We start from the raw sequence: 24,000 nt of genomic DNA on the forward strand, positions 1-24,000 counted from the left end.
TGTGAAATACATTTCAGACAAACATAAATCAGTTATGTAGGCTTTAATTGGAGGGCTCTTCAATGAAAGTTGAACTTCAGAGGAGCACTAGTACTGTATCCACGATATCACCATCCATGATCCTATACTTTGTATGTAGGCTTTAATTGGAGGGCTCTTCAATGAAAGTTGAACTTCAGAGGAGCACTAGTACTGTATCCACGATACCACCATCCATGATCCTATACTTTGTATGTTGACATCATGGGTTGAGGCGTGAAATAATGTTTGGTTGTCTGACTGTCAACAGTAGTGAGACACCAGAACAGTAAGTGGCCTCACATATTGATGTCAGTGGTCTGAGTTAAGAGTCAAGCATCTGACACTGAACAAACCTCAGAGCCAGTAGCCACTCTACAATACACTATTCTCAGAGATCCTTGACAGTCACTTACAGCATGTGCTTGTTATGTAACCACCACACACTGTGGGAAAGTGTGTCTGCTTGTGCGTTTGTGCTAGAAAAAAACAATGAATAATAGACCTACGACACTTGTCCTCATGTTTTGTTTTGAAGATTTTGGGGGGTACAGAGCTCAATGTCACTACAAATCATTGAGATAATGTGTTGTCTCTAACTGAGACAATAAGAATTGGAGCAAAGTAATTTAATGACACAGTCTGGAATGGATTGGGTACTGAAATGAGGGAAGGAGTCTGCCAACTCTGGAGAGAAGCCAGCAGTAATAACTGTTCACAATGAAGGACAGGGGTTACTAGTGTTATAGGTCAAAGGAGGAGTTGTCCAAAGCTTTGTACTAGAGAGATAGACCTTTAGAGGCATTCGAGTCATAGGATGGAAAGTTCTCACCTGCTTTGAAATTACCCCTCAGATTCACATTGCCATTGAGAATCACTGCCTCTGCTATGTGCCAAACAAAGCCTTTTAGGTATGTTCATATTCATAGTCACAGCACTACGGTTTTATTACAGAAAATGACCAGGTGTTTAAATGAGAAACATTATGGCATTTGTCCATATACTGTACCATTAGTCTCTTCAAAGATGAAACAATTAAATTACACTAATAGTTCACTGCCACTGTTCTGCCAACAGGCATTTATGTACAGTGGCTTGCGAAAGTATTCACCCCTCTTGGCATTTTTCCTATTTTGTTGCCTTACAACCTGGAATTAAAATGGATTTTTTGGGAGTTTTGTATCATTTGATTTACACAACATGCCTACCACTTTGAAGATGCTGTCACGTTCGTCATACACAGAGGACCAAGGCGCAGCGTGGAATGCGAACATACTTTTAATTTGAATGATCACACGAACAAAACAACAAACGATACGAAACGTGAAGTCCTTGGTTACAATACAACCATACGGAACAAGATCCCACATAAAACAATGCCCAACGGCTACCTAAGTATGGCTCCCAATCAGAGACAACGAGCTACAGCCGTCTCCGATTGGGAGCCACCCTGGCCAACATAGAAATACAAAACTAGAACAAACAAAGAAAACTCACACCCTTGCTCAACATACAAGCGTCCCCAGAGCCAGGGCGTGACAGATGCACAATATTTTTTATTGTGAAACAAAGAAGAAATAAGACAAAAAAACATCAAACTTGAGCGTGCATAACTCAATACTTTGTAGAGCCACCTTTTGCAGCAATTACAGCTGCAAGTCTCTTGGGGTATGTTTCTATAAGCTTGGCACATCTAGCCACTGGGATTTTTGCCCATTCTTCAAGGCAAAACTGCTCCAGCTCCTTCAAGTTGGATGGATTCTGCTGGTGTACAGCAATCTTTAAGTCATATCACATATTCTCAATTGGATTGAGGTCTGGGCTTTGACTAGGCCATTCCAAGACATTTAAATGTTTCCCCTTAAACCACTCGAGTGTTGTTTTAGCAGTATGCTTAGGGTCATTGTCCTGCTGGAAGGTGAACATCCGTCCCAGTCTCAAATCTCTGGAAGACTGAAACAGGTTTCCCTCAAGAATTTCCCTGTATATAGCACTATCCGTCATTCCTTCAATTCTGACCAGTTTCCTAGTCCCTGCCGATGAAAAACATGGTGTTCTCGGGGTGATGAGAGGTGTTGGGTTTGCGCCAGACATAGTGTTTTCCTTGATGGCCAAAAAGCTCAATTTTAGTCTCATCTGACCAGAGTACCTTCTTATGTTTGGGGAGTCTCCCACATGCCTTTTGGCGAACATGTTTTTTAAGCAAACGTGTTTGCTTATTTTTTTCTTTAAGCAATGTCTTTTATCTTGCCACTCTTCCGTAAAGCCCAGCTCTGTGGAGTGTATGGCTTAAAGTGGTCCTTTGAACAGCTACTCCAATCTCCGCTGTGGAGCTTTGCAGCTCCTTCAGGGTTATCTTTGGTCTCTTTGTTGCCTCTCTGATTAATGCCCTCCTTGCCTGGTCCATGAGTTTTGGTGGGTGGCCCTCTCTTGGCAGGTTTGTTGTGGTGCCATATTCTTTCCATTTTTAAATAATGGATTTAATGGTGCTCCGTAAGATGTTCAAAGTTTCGGATATTTTTTTAGAACCCAACCCTGATCTGTACTTCTCCACAACTTTGTCCCTGACCTGTTTGGAGAGCTCCTTGGTCTTCATAGTGTCTCTGGCTTAGTGGTGCCCCTTGCTTAGTGGCGTGGCAGACTCTGGGGCCTTTCAGAATAGGTGTATATATACTGAGATCATGTGACAGATCATGTAACACTTAGATTGCACACAGGTGGACTTTATTTAACTAATTATATGGCTTCTGAAAGTAATTGGTTGCACCAGATCTTATTTAGGGGCTTCATAGCAAAGGGGGTGAATACATATGCACGCACCAGTTTTCCGTTATTTATTTTGTATAATTTTTTGAAACAATTTTTTTCATTTCACTTCACCAATTTGGACTATTTTGTGTATGTCCATTACATGAAATCCAAATTAAAAATCTATTTAAATTACAGGTTGTAATGCAACAAAATAGGAAAAATGCCAAGGGGGATGAATACTTTGCAAGGCACTGTAGCCTATGACACTAAGATCTCTGCTAATGTGTTGTTCTCCACTAACTTGTGGGATTCACGCACGTATACGCACACGCACACACACACACACACACACACACACACACACACACACACACACACACACACACCCACCCCCCCACACACACACACACACACACACACACACACACACACACACACACACACTCTTCTGACATTGCTCCCACAGTCCACTCTGATTCCCTATCACTGGAGCAATCTGGAAGAATGTCTTGGTCATTTGTCAAGCCAGCCTCTGCCCATCAGAGTTATTCCTGGAAAAGTATGGGGGTGGGGAAAATGTTGTGGCACTCATGTTGTTTGGGTCTGCCAGTTTACTGTAAGTGTCTCTGGAAACGGGCTAAATTTAGAAGGTCTGGGCCTTGGTTAATTCAGGGGAATTTAGCCTCTTAGACCCTTTATGTAGCAGTCTATCTCAACTGCATGCTCTGAGGGTTTTGGAAATAAACTTCATACAATTACAGCAAGCAAAGGTGCAGACTTTGCTATGTGTCCGTTTCTGTTGTGTAATGTCCCAGACACAAACAGAACAATCTGACATGAGCTGGCAAGACAGACACGCACACATAAGCACACTCACACATACACACATGCACACACACGCATGCACAGACACAGACATACATTCCTGTCCACACACAAACAATTGTTATATGGGCAAAACCCCAAAATTGCTTGTGTCATCATTTATTTTTGTGCACAAAGCCCTCTCTATTTTAAAATAAAGAAGAGCAAAGCTGAAAGGAGGGATAATACAGTACATTCTCTCTTTCTAGAAAAGGAGGACTAAGAGTATGGTCTCCTGAGAGTGTGTTTTCTTATCTTTACTTTTAGATAGAGGTTTCTATGTTGACAATCAGGACCACCCACCGTTGTCTTACTCTGGAGTCGTGAGATATTTGGGTTTGTCGCTGCTAGCATCACAATGTCCTGGGATCTGATATGAAGAAAGGATGATGCAGAATGACAATTTGTTGGGATAGATAATAGCTACATTTGTTTGGCTGGATCTTTGGGATGTGTTATTTTCGTATACCGTTACAGTACTTTGCAATACAGTTAAAATGTAGCTACCGTTCTACACGAATCAAAGGACCTTTGGGTTTTGGGGATTTGAGAAAGACATGATTCTGGTACAGTATCTGAGATTTTTGGTTTGTGTGTAATGTGTGTGTTTACATGTGTGTGTGACTGTTTATCGCAGCGAATCCCTGAGAAAATGAACCAGTGCTTTCATTCTAGCCCTCTGCTGTAGAGCAGTAGACACATGTATGTACAGTATGTGGCCTGTATTTGATCTATATTTCTCTCTCTCTCTCTCTTCTTAGTCGGACAGCAATGCCAGTTACCTGCGAGCAGCGCGGGCTGGGAACCTGGAAAAGGCCCTGGACTACCTCAAGTCTGGGGTGGAAATCAACATCTGCAACCAGGTGGGTGGCTTATTATCCAACATCTGCTGTTCAATTCATTCATTTTGTACACAATACAATACTTTTAATGTAACTGAAACTATATGCAGTAAATACATTTAATCCTGTGGCTGTGTGATAATTGTTTAACATTTATTTATTTATTGGGTATACAGTTGAAGTCTGAAGTTTACATACACCTTAGCCAAATACATTTAAACTCAGTTTTGGCTGGTCTACAATTTTTTTTCTGAGGTCTTTTCTGATTTCTTTTTATTTTCCCATGATGTCAAGCAAAGAGGCATTGAGTTTGAAGGTAGGCCTTGAAATACATCCACAGGTACACCTCCAATTGACTCAAATAATGTCAATTAGCCTATAAGAAGCTTCTAAAGCCATGACATCATTTTCTGAAATTTTCCAAGCTGTTTAAAGGCACAGTCAACTTAGTGTATGTAAACTTCTGACCCACTGGAATTGTGATACAGTGGATTATAAGTGAAATAATCTGTCTGTAAACAATTGTTGGAAAAATTACTTGTGTCATGCACAAAGTAGATGTCCTAACCGACTTGCCAAAACGATAGTTTGTTAACAAGAAATGTGTGAAGTGGTTGAAAAGTGGGTCTGTATGTAAACTTCCGACTTCAACTGTATGTTGTGAAATTGTTAGATATTACTTGTTAGATATTTTTTTTTATTTTACTAGGCAAGTCAGTTAAGAACAAATTCTTATTTACAATGACGGCCTACACCGGCCAAACCCGGACGACACTGGGCCAATTGTGCGCCGTCCTATGGGACTCCCAATCACGGCCGGTTGTGATACAGCCTGGAATCGAACCAGGGGGGTCTGTAGTGACGCCTCAAGCACTGAGATGCAGTGCCTTAGATCACTGCGCCACTCGGGAGCCCAATGATAAATTTTGTGATAAATATGATAAATATTACTGCACTGTCGGAGCTAGAAGCACAAGCATTTCGCTACACCCGCAATAACATCTGCTAAACACATGTATGTGAGAAATAAAATGTTATTTGATTTGATTTAACAAGGCCACAACATGAATCACTAATTTGAATGGATTTGAAAGGCATAGCAGTTCCTCATCTGAATAATCTCACGCCATGTGCACAATCTGTCTGTTTTACAGAGAATGTATGGGTGCCATAGATATATTTAAACACTTTCTGTCATTTCTTTCAGAATGGATTGAACGCTCTTCATCTGGCCTCTAAGGAGGGTCATGTGGAGGTGGTGGCTGAGCTGCTGAAACTAGAAGCCAATGTGGATGCAGCAACCAAGGTTAGTCCCACTCTGCATCTATCACTGCTTTGTTGCTTTGTTGCTGTCAGCCAACACTGTAGGTCCACATGTAGCAGAGATGGTTCAGTGAACTACATGCATGATGAGTAACATTTGCCTGAGACCTGAAGACTTGTGTTAGCTCCTAGGCCTGATATTCAGTGGACTTAGTTTCGAGGTGTGCAAATGACACAGGTTCTGTACCCAGTCGGTCACAAGCACAACTTGAGCCTAGCATTCAGTGGTTAGCATCAGTGTGGCCAGCAGCATGTCCATGTTTGTTCATAGAAAGACTTGGAGACTGTGGCTACCATTAGTGTTCTGTGCTCCCTCTCTCCCATTGGAAGCAGACACTAGTTATATATAAATCCATTCAGACGCTAGTTATATATAAACACTGAGCACTATGAAAAATTCAACACTAAGGAGAGTCTTCAAACTACTCAAACACTGAGCAGAGAGTAGGAACTCCCTCACAAAAGCTGTTGTCTTTACCAGCTGTTGTCTTTATCCATAAGTCAAACATGCTCACCTCCTCATGTTCAGTACTGTACTCTATGTGAGTTATGTTGATATTGTGCAACAGTGTTGCTGACATCAGAGACTCCATCACGTGGATGCTCGGGGTCAACACACCGCTCAGAACCCGCTGGTGGTTTATTAAAAACTACACAGGTTTTATTTACGGTGGTGGTACGAGGGCAGCCTGTTTATGTGTGGGACGTGGTACATCGGAAGTGACACATCAATGGCAGCCAGGGCCAGCGGGAGGCCAAAGCGAAAATGCCAGCGCTACAAAGGCATAACTGAGGTTTGGCAAGGGGGCGCAGGGAATGGTACACTGGGACAGGTGGGGGAGGGATTAACTGACATGCCTTTCATTCTCCTGTCTAATCCAGAAAGGAAACACCGCTCTTCACATAGCCTCCCTGGCCGGCCAAACGGAAGTGGTGAAAGAGCTGGTGACCAATGGAGCCAATGTCAACGCACAGTCTCAGGTAGGATATCCATAACACACACACATAACTTAGGTATACTTTACACACACTCAGGTCAGAGATACAGAACACATCATTAAACACACATTCTAATGACAACAAGTCTGTATAGGACTCACACTGTATTCCATAAACACTGTATTCCATAAATATTTTAACATATTAACATGACCATATCTTTATAAATGAAACATCTACACAATCACATCTCTATATCCGTTCACCACTAGAAAATCATTCATTTGAGAGATCTGCCAGAGCAGAAGTATTAGTCTGGCAGGGTTCTGACTGGGAATATACTCTCTAGGATTGTGCTGTCCATGCATTTCACATCTCTGAGACAAGGGGAAATATGTGTTTCCCTCTCCTTTCATCAAAAACCCCAATCTTGCCCCATTGAGACATTCCACAGATCAATAGCAATAGACAGTGCTGACAAAGATCACTGGAATGTTTCACTCCACCAAAGAGTGCTTTTTTTCACTGCACACGGTTACTATGGAAGTTGTGTAATATACTTTGTATGGTACTGTATAAATTGTCTGAGCTGTGGTATGATAAAGTATGATATACTGTATTTGTCTGTCATAATATAGGCTACTCTGTGTGCTTTATAATTGATTGTTGAGTTTCCTGTTGGTCCTCTCTTGTAGAATGGCTTCACCCCGCTGTACATGGCTGCCCAAGAGAACCATCTGGAGGTGGTTCGCTTCCTCCTGGAACACAACTCCAGCCAGAGTATGGCCACCGAGGTGTGTGTCCCCGCCCACCCTGCCTGTTAAGTTGTTCACTGCTCTGCTCCCCCCCCTCTCTCTCTCTCTCTCTCCCTGCCTCCATATTATCTCCAGCTCTGCATGGTTAACTCCATCCTCTCCACCACCTCTTTTACTCTCTCTATATATCCCCTCTCTCTTTCTCTATTTCCATCTCCCTCTTTCTCTCTGTTACTACCTCTCTCTCCTTCCCTCCTTTCCTCCACACTCTCTCTCTCTTGCATACTGCCTCTCTCTCTTGCATACTGCCTCCCTCTCATTCACTCACACTCCAAATCTTGCTCTATTGCTCTCTCTCTCTCTTTCTCACTCTCTCTAACTCTCTCTGTCTCGCTCTCTATGTCCCCACCCTCTCTCTCTCTCTCTCTCTCTCTCTCTCTCTCTCTCTCTCTCTCTCTCTCTCTCTCTCTCTCTCTCTCTCTCTCTCTCTCTCTCTCTCTCTCTCTCTCTCTCTCTCTCTCTCTCTCTCTCTCTCTCTCTCTCTCTCTCTCTCTCTCTCTCTCTCTCTCTCTCTCTCTCTCTCTCTCTCTCTCTCTCTCTCTCTCTCTCTCTCTCTCTCTCTCTCTCTCTCCCTCTCTGTGGTGGGTTCAGGGACTCCAGCAGGCAGCGCCTCATTGATTGGTAGTGTATAGTAGAGCTGAATGACCTTGAGCAGGCCAGAGATAAGATCCTTTATCCCCATCAGCCTCTACAGTGAGGGAAAAAAGTATTTGATCCCCTGCTGATTTTGTACGTTTGCCCACTGACAAAGACATGATCAGTCTATAATTTTAATGGTAGGTTTATTTGAACAGTGAGAGACAGAATAACAACAAAGAAATCCTGAATAACACCTGTCAAAAATGTAATAAATTGATTTGCATTTTAATGAGGGAAATAAGTATTTGTCCCCTCTGCAAAACATGACTTAGTACTTGGTGGAAAAACCCTTGTTGGCAATCACAGAGGTCAGACATTTCTTGTAGTTGGCCACCAGGTTTGCACACATCTCAGGAGGGATTTTGTCCCACTCCTCTTTGCAGATATTCTCCAAGTCATTAAGGTTTCGAGGCTGACGTTTGGCAACTCGAACCTTCAGCTCCTTCCACAAATGTTCTATGGGATTAAGGTCTGGAGACGGGCTAGGCCACTCCAGGACCTTAATGTGCTTCTTCTTGAGCCACTCCTTTGTTGCCTTGGCCATGTGTTTTGGGTCATTGTCGTGCTGGAATACCCATCCACAACCTATTTTCAATGCCCTGGCTGAGGGAAGGAGGTTCTCACCCAAGATTTGACGGTACATGGCCCCGTCCATCGTCCCTTTGATGCGCGGTGAAGTTGTCCTGTCCCCTTAGCAGAAAAACACCCCCAAAGCATAATGTTTCCACCTCCATGTTTGACGTTGGGGATGGTGTTCTTGGGGTCATAGGCAGCATTCCTCCTCCCCCTAACACGCCGAGTTGAGTTGATGCCAAAGAGCTCGATTTTGGTCTCATCTGACCACAACACTTTCACCCAGTTCTCCTCTGAATCATTCAGATGTTCATTGGCAAACTTCAGACGGCCCTGTATATGTGTTTTCTTGAGCAGGGGGACCTTGCGGGTGCTGCAGGATTTCAGTCCTTCACGGCGTAGTGTGTTACCAATTGTTTTCTTGGTGACTGTGGTCCCAGCTGCCTTGAGATCATTGACAAGATCTTCCCGTGTAGTTCTGGGCTGATTCCTCACCGTTCTCATGATCATTGCAACTCCATGAGGTGAGATCTTGCATGGAGCCCCAGGCCGAGGGAGATTGACAGTTATTTTGTGTTTCTTCTATTTGCGAATAATCGCACCAACTGTTGTCACCTTCTCACCAAGCTGCTTGGCGATGGTCTTGTAGCCCATTCCAGCCTTGTGTAGGTCTACAATCTTGTCCCTGACATCCTTGGAGAGCTCTTTGGTCTTGGCCATGGTGGAGAGTTTGGAATCTGAATGATTGATTGCTTCTGTGGACAGAAGGATTTCTGGCTCCCAGGTGTCTATTATACAGGTAACAAGCTGAGATTAGGTGCATTCCCTTTAAGAGTGTGCTCCTAATCTCAGCTCGTTACCTGTATAAAAGACACCTGGGAGCCAGAAATCTTTCTGATTGAGAGGTGGTCAAATACTTATTTCCCTCATTAAAATGCAAATCAATTTATAACATTTTTGACATGCGTTTTTCTGGATTTTTTTGTTGTTATTCTGTCTCTCACTGTTCAAATAAACCTACCATTAAAATTATAGACTGATAATTTTTTTGCCAGTGGGAAAATGTACAAAATCAGCAGGGGATCAAATACTTTTTTCCCTCACTGTATAGTCTGGTTTACACTGAGAGCTGCCTATGTATTGTTTACAGTATATACTCCTGCACGCTGTCAAATGTACTCTATATGCTGTGAAATGTAAAGTATCTGTTTGATGTTCGATGAAGTGCAATAGATTTTGGGTTGTAGGTGTTGTCGTCAGATTGAAAAAAAGACAGGCAAAGTAAGATATTTGGTCAGACTTTGAGGAATATAGATGTATTATTTAAATAAGATTTCATGACATCATCTATAAGATTTCATGACGGATTTTGATCCAAATAATTTATATACAGTTGAAGTCGGAAGTTTACATACACCTTAGCCAAATACATTTAAACTCAGTTTTTCACAATTTCTGACATTTAATCCTAGTAAAAATTCCCTGTCTTAGGTCAGTTAGGATCACCACTTTATTTTAAGAATGTGAAATGTCAGAATAATAGTAGAGAGAATTATTTCTTTCAGCTTTTATTTATTTCATCACATTCCCAGTGGGTCAGAAGTTTACATACACTCAATTAGTATTTGGTAGCATTGCTTTTAAATTGTTTAACTTGGGTCAAACGTTTCGGGTAGCCTTCCACAAGCTTCCCAAAATAAGTTGGGTGAATTTTGGCCCTTTCCTCCTGACAGAGCTGGTGTAAATGAATCAGGTTTATAGGCCTCCTTGCTCACACACGCTTTTTCAGTTCTGCCCACACATTTTCTATAGGATTGTGGTCAGGGCTTTGTGATGGCCACTCCAATACCTTGACTTTATAAATGAAATAATCTGTCTGTAAACAATTGTTGGAAAAATTACTTGTGTCATGCACAATGTAGATGTCCTAACCGACTTGCCAAAACTATAGTTTATTAACAAGAAATGTGTGGAGTGGTTGAAAAACAAGTTTCAATGACTCCAACCTAAGTGTATGTAAACTCCCGACTTCAACTGTATACAGTACCAGTCAAAGGTTTGGACACACCTACTCATTCAAGGGTTTTTCTTTATTTTTACTATTTTCTACATTGTAGAATAATAGTGAAGACATCACAACTATGAAATAACACATATGGAATCATGTAGGAACCAAAAAAGTGTTTAACAAATCAAAATATATTTTATATTTGAGATTCTTCAGATAGCCACCCTTTGCCTTGATGACAGCTTTGCATGCTCTTGGCATTCTCTCAACCAGCTTCATGAGGTAGTCACCTGGAATGCATTTCAATTAACAGGTGTGCCTTTTAAAAGTTAATTTGTGGAATTTCTTTCCTTCTTAATGCGTTTGAGCCAATCAGGTGTGTTGCGACAAGGTAGGGGGGGTATATAGAAGATAGCCCTATTCGGTAAAAGACCAAGTCCATATTATGGCAAGAATAGCTCAAATAAGCAAAGAGAAATGACAGTCCATCATTACTTTAAGACATGAAGGTCAGTCAATCCAGAAAAGATCATAGGCAAAACTGCCCATAGCACTACCCCTGTGGTCATGTAACACTGTGTCTTTAGTAACACAGTACTATAGTGGTTCATCATTGCTGTGGAAATGTGCGATGTCTATGTCACTCACTTCCCCTACCCCTCTAACTAAGTTTCCCCCTGTCCCCCTCTAACAGGACGGGTTCACCCCCCTGGCGGTGGCTCTGCAGCAGGGACATGACCAGGTGGTGTCTCTGCTCCTGGAGAACGACACCAAGGGCAAGGTGCGTCTGCCCGCCCTGCACATCGCCGCCCGCAAGGATGACACCAAGGCTGCAGCGTTACTGCTCCAGAATGACCACAATGCAGATGTAGAGTCCAAGGTGACCGCTACACTACATTCTGCTAATGTTATCTCTCTCCCTTTGCTTCTCACCTCTGTCTTCCTGGCTCTTTTCCCATATGAGTAGGCTCATCTGTTTTAATCTAATTTATTAAAAACAATTTCTTTGTTGTTTATTTCGTTTTTTTAATTTATTTTTTTACTTTGAGGTTTTGTGTAGGTGCATATGTAATAATGCATTACATTATTCTGAGTAAGATAATACAGAGAGGTGAGAAAGAAAGATGCAGATTGATATAAAGAGATATGGCTGATACTGTACTGTGACCTTATATCCTGTGGAACAATTTAACCACAACTGACAGTTTGGTTTGGAATTTAGCAACTTTTAATCTTAACATCAGCGCCAGTTTCTGTATTATAACTTCTCTGGCCAACTAGAGACCTACTCCAGTAACTCCACCTGTAATCTCTCTGGCCAACTAGAGACCTACTCCAGTAACTCCACCTGTAATCTCTCTGGCCAACTAGAGACCTACTCCAGTAACTCCACCTGTAATCTCTCTGGCCAACTAGAGACCTACTCCAGTAACTCCACCTGTAATCTCTCTGGCCAACTAGAGACCTACTCCAGTAACTCCACCTGTAATCTCTCTGGCCAACTAGAGACCTACTCAAGTAACTCCACCTGTAATCTCTCCTTGTTGTGTGATGTTGTGTGCACACTAACCACCAGTTCTCTCCTCTCTTGGCTGGTCTTGTACCCTCTCCCCTAGATGATGGTGAATAGAACGACAGAGGTATACCTGTACACTGTACAGTACTTACTCTATCCATTGCAGCCCCCCCAAAAAACAGAAACAACCCCCTATATCATACACTAGTGTTGCTGCAGCCCCATATCTCCCTTCTCTTTCAGTTTTTTTGCCTTTTCCCCATTGCTTCATTCATGTAGTTTGTCTGTTATTACTGGTAGATAGAGAGCGATTGTTCTGTAATAATGCAGCATGTCTTACTAATACTGATGTGGACTGTGGATATCTGTAGCTGGAGGCAAGAAGGGTTCCAAGTTGTCTATGGGTTCCAAGGATTCCACGAGTTCCAAGGTTTCCATGGGTCCCAAAGTTTTGAAAGAATTCCATTGGTTCCAAGGTTTCTTTCTAAGGATTCCATGGGTTCCAATGTTTCCATAGGTTTCAAGGTTTCCACAGATTCCATGGGTTCCAAGGTTTCCATGGGTTACAAGGATTCCATGGGTTCCAAGGTTTCCATGGGTTACAAGGATTCCATGGGTTCCAAGGTTTCCATGGGTTACAAGGATTCCATGGGTTCCAAGGTTTTAATTGGTTCCAAGATAGATATCCTGCCATAACATGGTTAATGATAAATCACGTTATGGCTCAATACAGACAAGTCTTACTGTTTAGCAGACTGTATTTTTACTATAATCTGGCCTATTAGGTTTAAGGAACCCAGCCTCCCAGCAGCAGAGAAATGGTCTACTAGTTTGGTTATTAGACCGCATTTAGATCTTAACTTCCCAACCCCATCCCCTTTAGGCTTGTGCATGGGACGTTAGTTACTTCTGTTAGTGCTGTTTCCAGAGTAAAAACAGAAGGACCCCACCCCACCAAAAACAATGGCAGAGCGGGCTGCCCTCTCAGAATGCCTGTTTTGGTCAGCATGGCTACCAGGCTGGCGGATATGGCTAGTATCTTTACTTGGCTTCGTAAATGTAGATATCACTGCATGATAGTAGATGCTAAAAGCATTGCCAATCAATAGTTTGGATAGTTGGATTAACTCCTTCTAATGTGTTTTAAACTTAATGGAACCATCTGTGTCCCATGGTGAATGTCAGAGATATTACGTTTATGATTAAGTGTTTAATGCAAAAATATATCTTATTTGTATGAAACCTCAAGCGGATTTGTTTATTCTTATAACATAAATAGAACAGTGTATAATGCTCACAACTTTAGTAGTTTATGTGCTGGAAGCTTGGTCAACCACCTGCTTTGTACTGGATTATTGGCTAATTGAAATGGGGATCTCTGTGATTGGATAGCTTTATCTAAAATTAAGTCCCTGATTGGATAGCTTTAGCTGAAATGTGCCCTTTCCCTTATATTCCTCTTGCTTGGACTGCTGCTTCCCTCTAAGCCATGGTGTCATTAGGAAGTCACCAGTGAATGAAATAGGTTACATTCACATACAGTGGGGGAAAAAAGTATTTAGTCAGCCACCAATTGTGCAAGTTCTCCCATTTAAAAAGATGAGAGAGGCCTGTAATTTTCATCATAGGTACACGTCAACTATGACAGACAAAATTAGAAAAAAAAATCCAGAAAATCACATTGTAGGATTTTTAATGAATTTATTTGCAAATTATGGTGGAAAATAAGTATTTGGTCAATAACAAAAGTTTCTCAATACTTTGTTATATACCCTTTGTTGGCAATGACACAGGTCACACGTTTTCTGTAAGTCTTCACAAGGTTTTCACACACTGTTGCTGGTATTTTGGCCCATTCCTCCATGCAGATCTCCTCTAGAGCAGTGATGTTTTGGGGCTGTCGCTGGGCAACACGGACTTTCAACTCCCTCCAAAGATTTTCAATGGGGTTGAGATCTGGAGACTGGCTAGGCCACTCCAGGACCTTGAAATGCTTCTTATGAAGCCACTCCTTCGTCGCCCGGGCGGTGTGTTTGGGATCATTGTCATGCTGAAAGACCCAGCCACGTTTCATCTTCAATACCCTTGCTGATGGAAGGAGGTTTTCACTCAAAATCTCACGATACATGGCCCCATTCATTCTTTCCTTTACACGGATCAGTCGTCCTGGTCCCTTTGCAGAAAAACAGCCCCAAAGCATGATGTTTCCACCCCCATGCTTCACAGTAGGTATGGTGTTCTTTGGATGCAACTCAGCATTCTTTGTCCTCCAAACACGACGAGTTGAGTTTTTACCAAAACGTTCTATTTTGGTTTCATCTGACCATATGACATTCTCCCAATCCTCTTCTGGATCATCCAAATGCACTCTGGCAAAACTTCAGACGGGCCTGGACATGTACTGGCTTAAGCAGGGGAACATGTCTGGCACTGCAGGATTTGAGTCACTGGCGGCGTAGTGTGTTACTGATGGTAGGCTTTGTTACTTTGGTCCCAGCTCTCTGCAGGTCATTCACTAGGTCCCCCCGTGTGGTTCTGGGATTTTTGCTCACCGTTCTTGTGATCATTTTGACCCCACGGGGTGAGATCTTGCGTGGAGCCCCAGATCGAGGGAGATTATCAGTGGTCTTGTATGTCTTCCATTTCCTAATAATTGCTCCCACAGTTGATTTCTTCAAACCAAACTGCTTACCTATTGCAGATTCAGTCTTCCCAGCCTGGTGCAGGTCTACAATTTTGTTTCTGGTGTCCTTTGACAGCTCTTTGGTCTTGGCCATAGTGGAGTTTGGAGTGTGACTGTTTGAGGTTGTGGACAGGTGTCTTTTATACTGATAACAAGTTCAAACAGGTGCCATTAATACAGGTAACGAGTGGAGGACAAAGGAGCCTCTTAAAGAAGAAGTTACAGGTCTGTGAGAGCCAGAAATCTTGCTTGTTTGTAGGTGACCAAATACTTATTTTCCACCATAATTTGCAAATAAATTATTTTAAAATCCTACAATGTGATTTTCTGGATTTATTTTTCTCAATTTGTCTGTCATAGTTGACGTGTACCTATGATGAAAATTACAGGCCTCTCTCATCTTTTTAAGTGGGAGAACTTGCACAATTGGTGGCTGACTAAATACTTTTTTCCCCCACTGTATGAAGAAGTCATGTATTTATGATACATGGGGTAACAGGCTGTTGTTGTTGAAATCCTACATAAACTACAGTAACTGCAGACTTTATGCCCCTATGTCTATCCTTATTGTGTGGTAGTTCATGTGTTATGATCCAGTATAACACTGTTGTAAGATTGAAATAATCATGAAAACTCATGATCACTTCGAATGGTATGACATATGAACGTCAACATACCATTCACACTCCAGTCTACAGCATTTGTGTTCGGGTTTTCAAAACAAAGACTTGCTCTGCCACAGTGAGAAAAGTAATATTTGATTGTTTATGTGTACAGTAGTAGCCTGTATACTTATGCGAGTATAGCTAATATGAGAAACTAATATCAATCCCTTGATTGTCTCTCACTCCTGTGTTGTTGTTGTGTGCTCTGCTCTCCTCCTGCTCCCTCAGAGCGGCTTCACTCCTCTCCACATCGCTGCTCACTATGGCAACATCAACGTGGCCACGCTTCTGCTGAACCGAGGGGCCGCTGTGGATTTCATGGCCAGGGTAAGGCTGCTCTGCCCTCTGCTGCACAGGAGGAGCTACTAGCCACACTCCCCTACACTCTATGGAGAATTACACACAACAGACTACATCCTCTTTGCATCATATAGTGCTTCAAAACACCCCACCCTCCCACTGCCTACAGTTGAAGTCAGAAGTTTACATACACTTAGGTTGGAGTCATTAAAACTCGTTTTTCAACCACTCCACACATTTCTTGTTAACAAACTATAGTTTTGGCAAGTCGGTTAGGACATCTACTTTGTGCATGACACAAGTAATTTTTCCAACAATTGTTTACAGACAGATTATTCCACTTATAATTCACTGTATCACAATTCCAGTGGGTCAGAAGCTAAGTTGACTGTGCCTTTAAACAGCTTGGGAAATTCCAGAAAATGATGTCATGGCTTTAGAAGCTTCTGATAGGCTAATTGACATAATTTGAGTCAATTGGAGGTGTACCTGTGGATGTATTTCAAGGCCTACCTTCAAACCCAGTGCCTCTTTGCTTGACATCATGGGAAAAAAGATCCATCCAGACCTCCACAAGTCTGGTTCATCCTTGGGAGCAATTTCCAAACGCCTGAAGGTACTACGTTCATCTGTACAAACAATAGTACGCAAGTATAAAAACCATGGGACGACGCAGACATCATACCGCTCAGGAAGGAGACGCGTTCTGTCTCCTAGAGATGAACGTACTTTGGTGCAAAAAGTGCAAATCAATCACAGAACAACAGCAAAGGACCTTGTGAAGATGCTGGAGGAAACAGGTACAGAAGTATCTATATCCACAGTAAAACGAGTCCTATATCGACATAACCTGAAAGTCCGCTCAGCAAGGAAGAAGCCACTGCTCCAAAACCACCATAATAAAGTCAGACTATGGTTGGCCACTGCACATGGGGACAAAGATCGTACTCTTTGGAGAAATGTCCTCTGGTCTGATGAAACAAAAATAGAACTGTTTGGCCATAATGACCATCGTTATGTTTGGAGGATAATGGGGGTGCCTTGCAAGCAGAAGAACACCATCCCAACCGTGAAGCACGGGTTGGCAGCATCATGCTGTGGGGGTGCTTTGCTGCAGGAGGGACTGGTGCACTTCACAAAATAGATGGCATCATGAGGAAGGAAAATTATGTGGATATATTGAAGCAATCAGTCAGGAAGTTAAAGCTTGGTCGCAAATGGGTCTTCCAAATGGACAATGACCCCAAGCATACTTCCAAAGTTGGAGCAAACTGGCTTAAGGACAACAAAGTCAAGGTATTGGAGTGGCCATCACAAAGCCCTGACCTCAATCCTATAGAAAATGTGTGGGCAGAACTGAAAAAGCGTGTGCGAGCAAGGAGGCTTACAAACCTGACTCGGTTACACCAGCTCTGTCAGGAGGAATGGGCCAAAATTCACCCAAATTATTGTGGGAACCTTGTGGAAGGCTACCCAAAACGTTTGACCCAAGTTAAACAATTTAAAAGCAATGCTACCAAATACTAATTGAGTGTATGTAAACTTCTGACCCATTGGGAATGTGATTAAATAAATAAAAGCTGAAATAAATCATTCTCTCTACTATTATTCTGACATTTCACATTCTTAAAATAAAGTGGTGATCCTAACTGACCTAAGACAGGGAATTAAATGTCAAGAATTGTGAAAAACTGAGTTTAAATGTATTTGGCTAAGGTGTATGTAAACTTCCAACTTCAACTGTTTATACTGTACTCAGATCATACAGTGATAGTGTTGAAATCATAACAACACATATCAACGAGTGTAACAACAGACCCCCTATTTGCGTCAACATTAGAGGTTAGCTTAATGGTTAACAATGATAGCCTGTAATTATATGAAACGGCAGCATCTGGCCGTAGTGTTTGTGTTTCTATTTGAAGTCGACAGTAATGAATGATTCGCTCCACAGTAAATTACACAAGAGATGGCATATAATACTCAATAATGAACAGCTTTACACCCCCTTAGTTAAACATACCACACATGCCATTCAGAATACTTTGAATATCAGTTTGTCAAATGTTTGTTTCTCAAATGATGTTTTTGTAACAATAGAAGGCTGGCGTCTTTCCCTTATTAGTTTCAGATGCTGTTTAGGTTTACTCAGAGAACTAAGTATTGCCATATGGACAACATCCAGATAATTTTCACAGCTCTGTACTGTGTGGTTCACTCCTACCTCCTTTGTGTTCTAACAGAATGACATCACACCTCTCCATGTGGCATCTAAAAGAGGAAATAGTAACATGGTCAAACTGCTGTTGGACAGAGGCTCCAAAATAGATGGCAAGACCAAGGTGAGTGCCTTCACATAATTAAATATAACACAGTTTATATATATATATATATGAGTGCCTTCCATTCTATATTTTTTGTAGTAGAAGTAGGCATGTTGTCATGTATATGCCTAACTGCCTAACATGCAGCACTTTTTCATTGATGACAGATCATGTTATATTTTTTAACCCTGTTCTAATACAGTATGTATGCACTCACTTAAATATTATCAAGATATGTTTTTTCAGCATTTCAGTCAATAGTGGGCTGAATGTTTCATGACCTTCCACTCTGTGGTCCTATTGACCGTGTTGTTGTGTGTAGGACGGACTGACACCTCTTCACTGTGGAGCGAGGAGCGGTCATGAACAAGTGGTTGAGATTCTGCTGGACCGCGGAGCCCCCATTCTGTCCAAGACGAAGGTAACACCTGCTCCTATCATATACTTTGTTGCTCAAATTATAATATTTGCTTGTAATATTATAATATAGCTTTATAATAACTTGTAAAACACATGTTCATCCAGGTAACATTTGCAGAGCATTGATCTAAAGTTGTTTGCAAATGTCTCCTACCACTGATAGAATTGTGATTGTCACAGAACGTTGCTGTAATGTTACATTTTCAACCGCTACAGAACATTGATATAACGATATGTCTGTCACCCTTCTAGAACGGGCTGTCCCCTTTGCACATGGCCACTCAGGGCGACCACATCAACTGTGTCCAGCTACTCCTCCAGAATGACGTCCCCGTCGATGATGTCACCAATGACTACCTGACAGCGCTACACGTGGCTGCCCACTGTGGACACTACAAAGTGGCCAAGCTCATAGTGGACAAGAAGGCCAACCCTAACGCTAAAGCACTGGTGAGAAAGCTGGGTGGAGGGTTGGGCTGCCGTGTAAGAAGAGGGTGTACAAATTCAAGATTCAAATGCTTTTGTCCATTTTAGTTAGAAACTGACATTTGTCTTCGGCTTATAAACAACATAAAAAGAGTGTCAGTTAAAAAACTGTTTACATAAGAAAATATTGTATTTTCAGTGCCACAGTGTTTCACATTTCAGTGTCACATTTCAGTGTTCTTATTTTGGTTGCTGTGCAAATGCTGTGGGTACAAACAACTTTTCATAGCAGCATTTTCGTGCACACAGAATCCTGAACCTGTGACCTGAGGGCAGGAGCTCAAAGACGTTGTGGAGAGGGTGGGACGGATTTCTCATGTCACTCTGCTGACTACGCTTGTGTAATGTTCTGGGAGTTGTGTCTGTTTGTGTTCTGTTATCTTGCAGTGATGAGAGGAAAATCTAAATTGCAAGTGACAAAGAGATAGAGTGAGGATGGGGGAATAAGAAAGTGAGATGAAGTGAAGGAAGTATGACTTTTGCGCCCTGGGTGGGGTTGGCAACTGTCTTTTTCTTTAGCCATGCTCATTTCCTGATAGCACATTAACTTCCCCTTTCCATACTGATAAAAGTAATCAGAGCTGTGACAATGCACGCCCATCCCACAGTTATGTGCCATTCACAACAACACAGTGGGTGTAAGTCGCTTTGGATAAAAGCGTCTGCTAAATGAGTCTGCTAATTGGCATATTATTATTATTATTATTATTATTATTATTATTATTATAGTGGGTAGAGCTCTCATAAAGCTCTCATATAGATACTCCCTTCAAGTGGCTTGTGTTTGATGATCTGCAGAGCTACATGTTTGAGAATGCACATGTATGTGTGCGTGCCTGTGTGTGTTTTGAGAGAAAATACTGATTTGGAACACTTCACTGAGTATGTTGTCATGCTTTGTGGTGACTGAAACCATGGTTGTGGTGGCTCTGTGGTTTAGTGGCAAGGAGAAACTGTGTGGACAATTGTTACACGATTGTGGCATAAAACTCAGTTAAGGTTTACAGTACGAGCTTACTCTCTCACATGTTTAAACTACAACATAAAAAATAGGGGTAAAGGGAAACTGCCATTTTCCTTACATTTACATTTTAGTCATTTAGCAGACGCTCTTATCCAGAGCGACTTACAGGAGCAATTAGGGTTAAGTGCCTTGCTTAAGGGCACATCGACAGATTTTTCACATAGTCGGCTCGGGGATTAGAACCAGCGACCTTTCGGTTACTGGCACAACGCTCTTACCCACTAAGCTACCTGCCGCCCATGCTCCTTAGAAAGTAGATATGTGCCAAAATGCCTGAGGAGTTGAGTAGTTTCTGTTTATAGACTTGGTTTTGTGGTATTCTGTTTCTAGAATGGCTTCACCCCACTTCACATCGCCTGCAAGAAGAATCGCGTCAAAGTGATGGAGCTGCTGCTGAAACACGGCGCATCGATCCAGGCTGTGACCGAGGTACGCTAGGGTTAGAGGGCTGGGCTGGGCCTGGGGTAACACACAGGGCGTTAGGGGTAGGAGGAAATAATTCATGTGTGCGTTTCTCTTACTGTAAGACAGAGGTGTCAAACTCATTTTGCCCTGTGGACCGCATTTGGTCTTCAACGAGGTATGTAGGTCCGTCAACATTTGCTAAGAATAGTCCTCTAGCCATCGTTTTGGGAATTTTCGATGCTCCTTGTGTCTAGCTTTCATTTTGGTGATTATTAGCAAGCTGGACACAGTCAAGAAACTGTATGAATGTAGGTCCATTATCATTTCTACACAGATTTGATTTGGTTGTAGTCATTGTAAATGTTTTTTTACTCAAACCACTTGCAGGCCGGATTGGACCCCCTCACGGGCCGAATCTGGCCCTCGGGACATATGTTTGACACCCCTGTTCGAAGATATACTGTAGGTACAGTTGAACCCATGCTATTGATTGGTAACTATCATTGTGATTTGCTTGCAGTCTGGACTTACTCCTATTCACGTGGCAGCCTTCATGGGACATGAGAACATTGTCAACTCTCTGACACATCACGGAGCTTCGCCCAACACCACCAACGTGGTGGGTGTCACACTACACTCAGCTCTTCATATATTCAACAAAAAATTATAAGCTAGTCAAAATTGAGTAATACATACCATGAAGATTACCAATGTCTGTATGTCTGTCTGTCTGTCTGTCTGTCTGTCTGTCTGTGGTTGTGGGTGTGTGGGTGTGTGTTCCAGAGGGGTGAGACAGCGCTGCACATGGCAGCACGGGCAGGTCAGGCAGACGTGGTGCGATACCTGCTGCAGAATGGAGCTAATGTGGAGACCAAGGCCAAGGTGAGCAGGGGTCAGGGAGTCCTCCACATACACCTTTGTTGTCTAACTGGGTTGTGAACTGATTTGGTGTCACTTTTTTTAACATTGTGAAGGGAATGGACAGAATATAATCGTGTTTGTCTCCCCCCAGGACGACCAGACGGCGCTGCACATCTCCAGCCGGCTGGGGAAGGCCGACATCGTCCAGCAGCTGCTGCAGCGGGGGGCTTCTGCCAATGCTGCCACCACGTCAGGCTACACACCCCTCCACCTGGCTGCCCGCGAAGGCCACGAGGACGTAGCCGCCATGCTGCTGGACCAGGGTGCATCGCTCTCAGCATCCACTAAGGTCGGTGTGATTGGGTTAGGGTCCAACCAGAAAATTAGAAGCAAGCACTCACAAATAAAGAATTACTTCGATTTATTATTAGCAGTTCAACCATGGTCGTTGTGGTTTAGTCAGTTGATGATCTGTAGGGTCAGGCTAAGGACAGTGTGGATTGAACATTTCTAACATTGATTGGAGAACAATAGTCCTTTGAAGCCACTGTTCCTCATCACTGGTGTTTCTTTTTCATTTCCTAAACCTTATCAGGATGGAAATGACATGAAAGCTAATTTCCTTACACTTCCACACACGTAATTGAGCTATGAGCTTCTTGAAGGTCAAATAAGACCTTGGGGTATTGGTGCATGTGTGCGCATGTGTACATGTGATTTTGTGCCATGTGATTTTGTGCCTCCATCTCTCTCTCTCTCTCTCTCTCTCTCTTTCTCTCTCTCTCTCTCGCTCTCACTCTCTCTAAAACACACACTATATCTGAGGGGACAGTACCTTAGGTACCGTAGCTGTCCAGAGGCATGACGTCAAGTCATAGTGGGACCAGTTGATTGGCTGTGCTAGTACTGCACAGTACAGTGACTGCAGAGACCGCCAAACCAAACACAGTTATTTTGTTTTAACAATAATATCATGGAGGATCCTCTTTGCAACAAGAAGTATAATTCCTTTGGAGATGTTAGAGAACAGCACCTGAAGAAAAGTAGGCCATAACAGCACATCACAATTACATGGCAATATTGAGTGTGAATCACAACATTAGGAAAAATTAGGCCAAAGGTTGCTGTGTGTGATATGGGAGTTATATGTGGGAGTTCCACATTCATCTGGAAAATATGACCTATGGTCTTAAAATACCCTCCCTAACACAGAGGGACTTCACCAAGATGAACATGATCACATTATACGCTATCCTTTTATAGATGAGGAATAGGATATGAAAAACAGACCCAGTGACATATTTTCTCAGGTTATCACAACCCACTGAGCAAGACAAACACCTTTCCCAAGCACCCACCATACTTCCTTTCACATGGCAATGAAGCTAAAGTGAACAAGACCCTACTATAAGGTTATTTAACAGTATGCCATTGCAGTGTCCCCGTCTCTTGCTGTTGTTGAACGGTTTGCTACATTATAGAACCTTACACATCTTGAATGCACCTCAGCTCTCATGTTCAACAGATAGTGCTGTCAGTTAGGTTGTCAGAGCAGGTCTGTTCTCCCTGGCTGTCTCATGTTGATGATGTGTCACCTGATGTCTTCTACAGAAAGGGTTCAGTCCTCTTCACGTGGCAGCCAAGTATGGGAAGATTGAAGTGGCCAGCCTGCTTCTTCAGAAGAGAGCAGCTCCAGATGCAGCTGGAAAGGTAGGATATGTGAAGAAAGCAACTCTTGAAATACAACAACATTCGCTTGGCCATCGAATTTGAATTGCTTCTAGTTCTATGAGATTGGTTGTGATGTTTGAGACATGTCCACTCTCCCCTCCCCTCTGTTGGAATGGATGTCATATGTCATCCTGTAGGCCTTTGGCCTCCTACCGTGGTCTCACCTGCGTCCTTCTAAAAAGGAACAGAACCCTACTGAAGATAGACTATAGGAGCTGCAGCTGAACTGAGGGAAATCATGACTTTTCCCAAGACAGCACAGCAAACAGATGCTTGTCCTCCACTAAAACTTTCTGTGCATAGTTGTTTTTTTCCTCCTGATGACATCCACTCATTCATTCTCTTCTGAGACACACACACATGCTCACGAACAGACACACACACACAAAGACCCACACACACTTATGAGGAGCCTACTGGTACTAATGATGTGTCAGATCAGAGTCTGTGTGTCCATCCACCTGAATGTGCTTAACATAATAGCAAGCAGGTATCGTAATGAAGATGGAGACTCTTCAAAAAATGTGTTTGTGGTTTAACAGTGCTTGGTTGTGTACGCTAAAACAAGTTCCCATCGAATGGTGTATCCACACTGTAGCAAAATAATATGTAGGCTGTCAGGCACACACAATAACATTATTTGGTTTCCAGGGTGACTGTATATCACTAGAAATACATTTTCTGTTGAATATATTTCTGTTTAAATATTCAGCATTTTGATAGTTGTGTGGATGCACTGTAAGTGGGCTTCATTCAGCTTTGTGTGCTCAGTGGTGTTACGCTAAAACAGGTCCCCGTCTGAGTGGGTTCCAT

General features: G+C 42.5%; 1 protein-coding gene across 1 annotated transcript in view; it reads left to right on the top strand.

The window, feature by feature from the left end:
- LOC311130034 (ankyrin-3-like) overlaps positions 1-24,000 on the top strand; it is a 94,003-nt gene that overhangs the window by 3,677 nt on the left and 66,326 nt on the right. Inside the window, exons 2-15 of the mRNA XM_084162651.1 lie at positions 4,395-4,496; positions 5,683-5,781; positions 6,681-6,779; positions 7,433-7,531; positions 11,467-11,652; positions 15,865-15,963; positions 18,180-18,278; positions 18,583-18,681; positions 18,933-19,130; positions 20,521-20,619; positions 21,116-21,214; positions 21,379-21,477; positions 21,608-21,805; positions 23,068-23,166. Coding sequence (XP_084018777.1) covers positions 4,395-4,496; positions 5,683-5,781; positions 6,681-6,779; positions 7,433-7,531; positions 11,467-11,652; positions 15,865-15,963; positions 18,180-18,278; positions 18,583-18,681; positions 18,933-19,130; positions 20,521-20,619; positions 21,116-21,214; positions 21,379-21,477; positions 21,608-21,805; positions 23,068-23,166 — 1,674 coding nt within the window. The remainder of the gene's footprint in view (positions 1-4,394; positions 4,497-5,682; positions 5,782-6,680; positions 6,780-7,432; positions 7,532-11,466; positions 11,653-15,864; positions 15,964-18,179; positions 18,279-18,582; positions 18,682-18,932; positions 19,131-20,520; positions 20,620-21,115; positions 21,215-21,378; positions 21,478-21,607; positions 21,806-23,067; positions 23,167-24,000) is intronic.

The sequence above is a fragment of the Coregonus lavaretus genome (assembly GCF_964263955.1).
Source record: "Coregonus lavaretus genome assembly, chromosome: 1".
Classification (NCBI taxonomy): Eukaryota; Metazoa; Chordata; class Actinopteri; order Salmoniformes; family Salmonidae; genus Coregonus; species Coregonus lavaretus.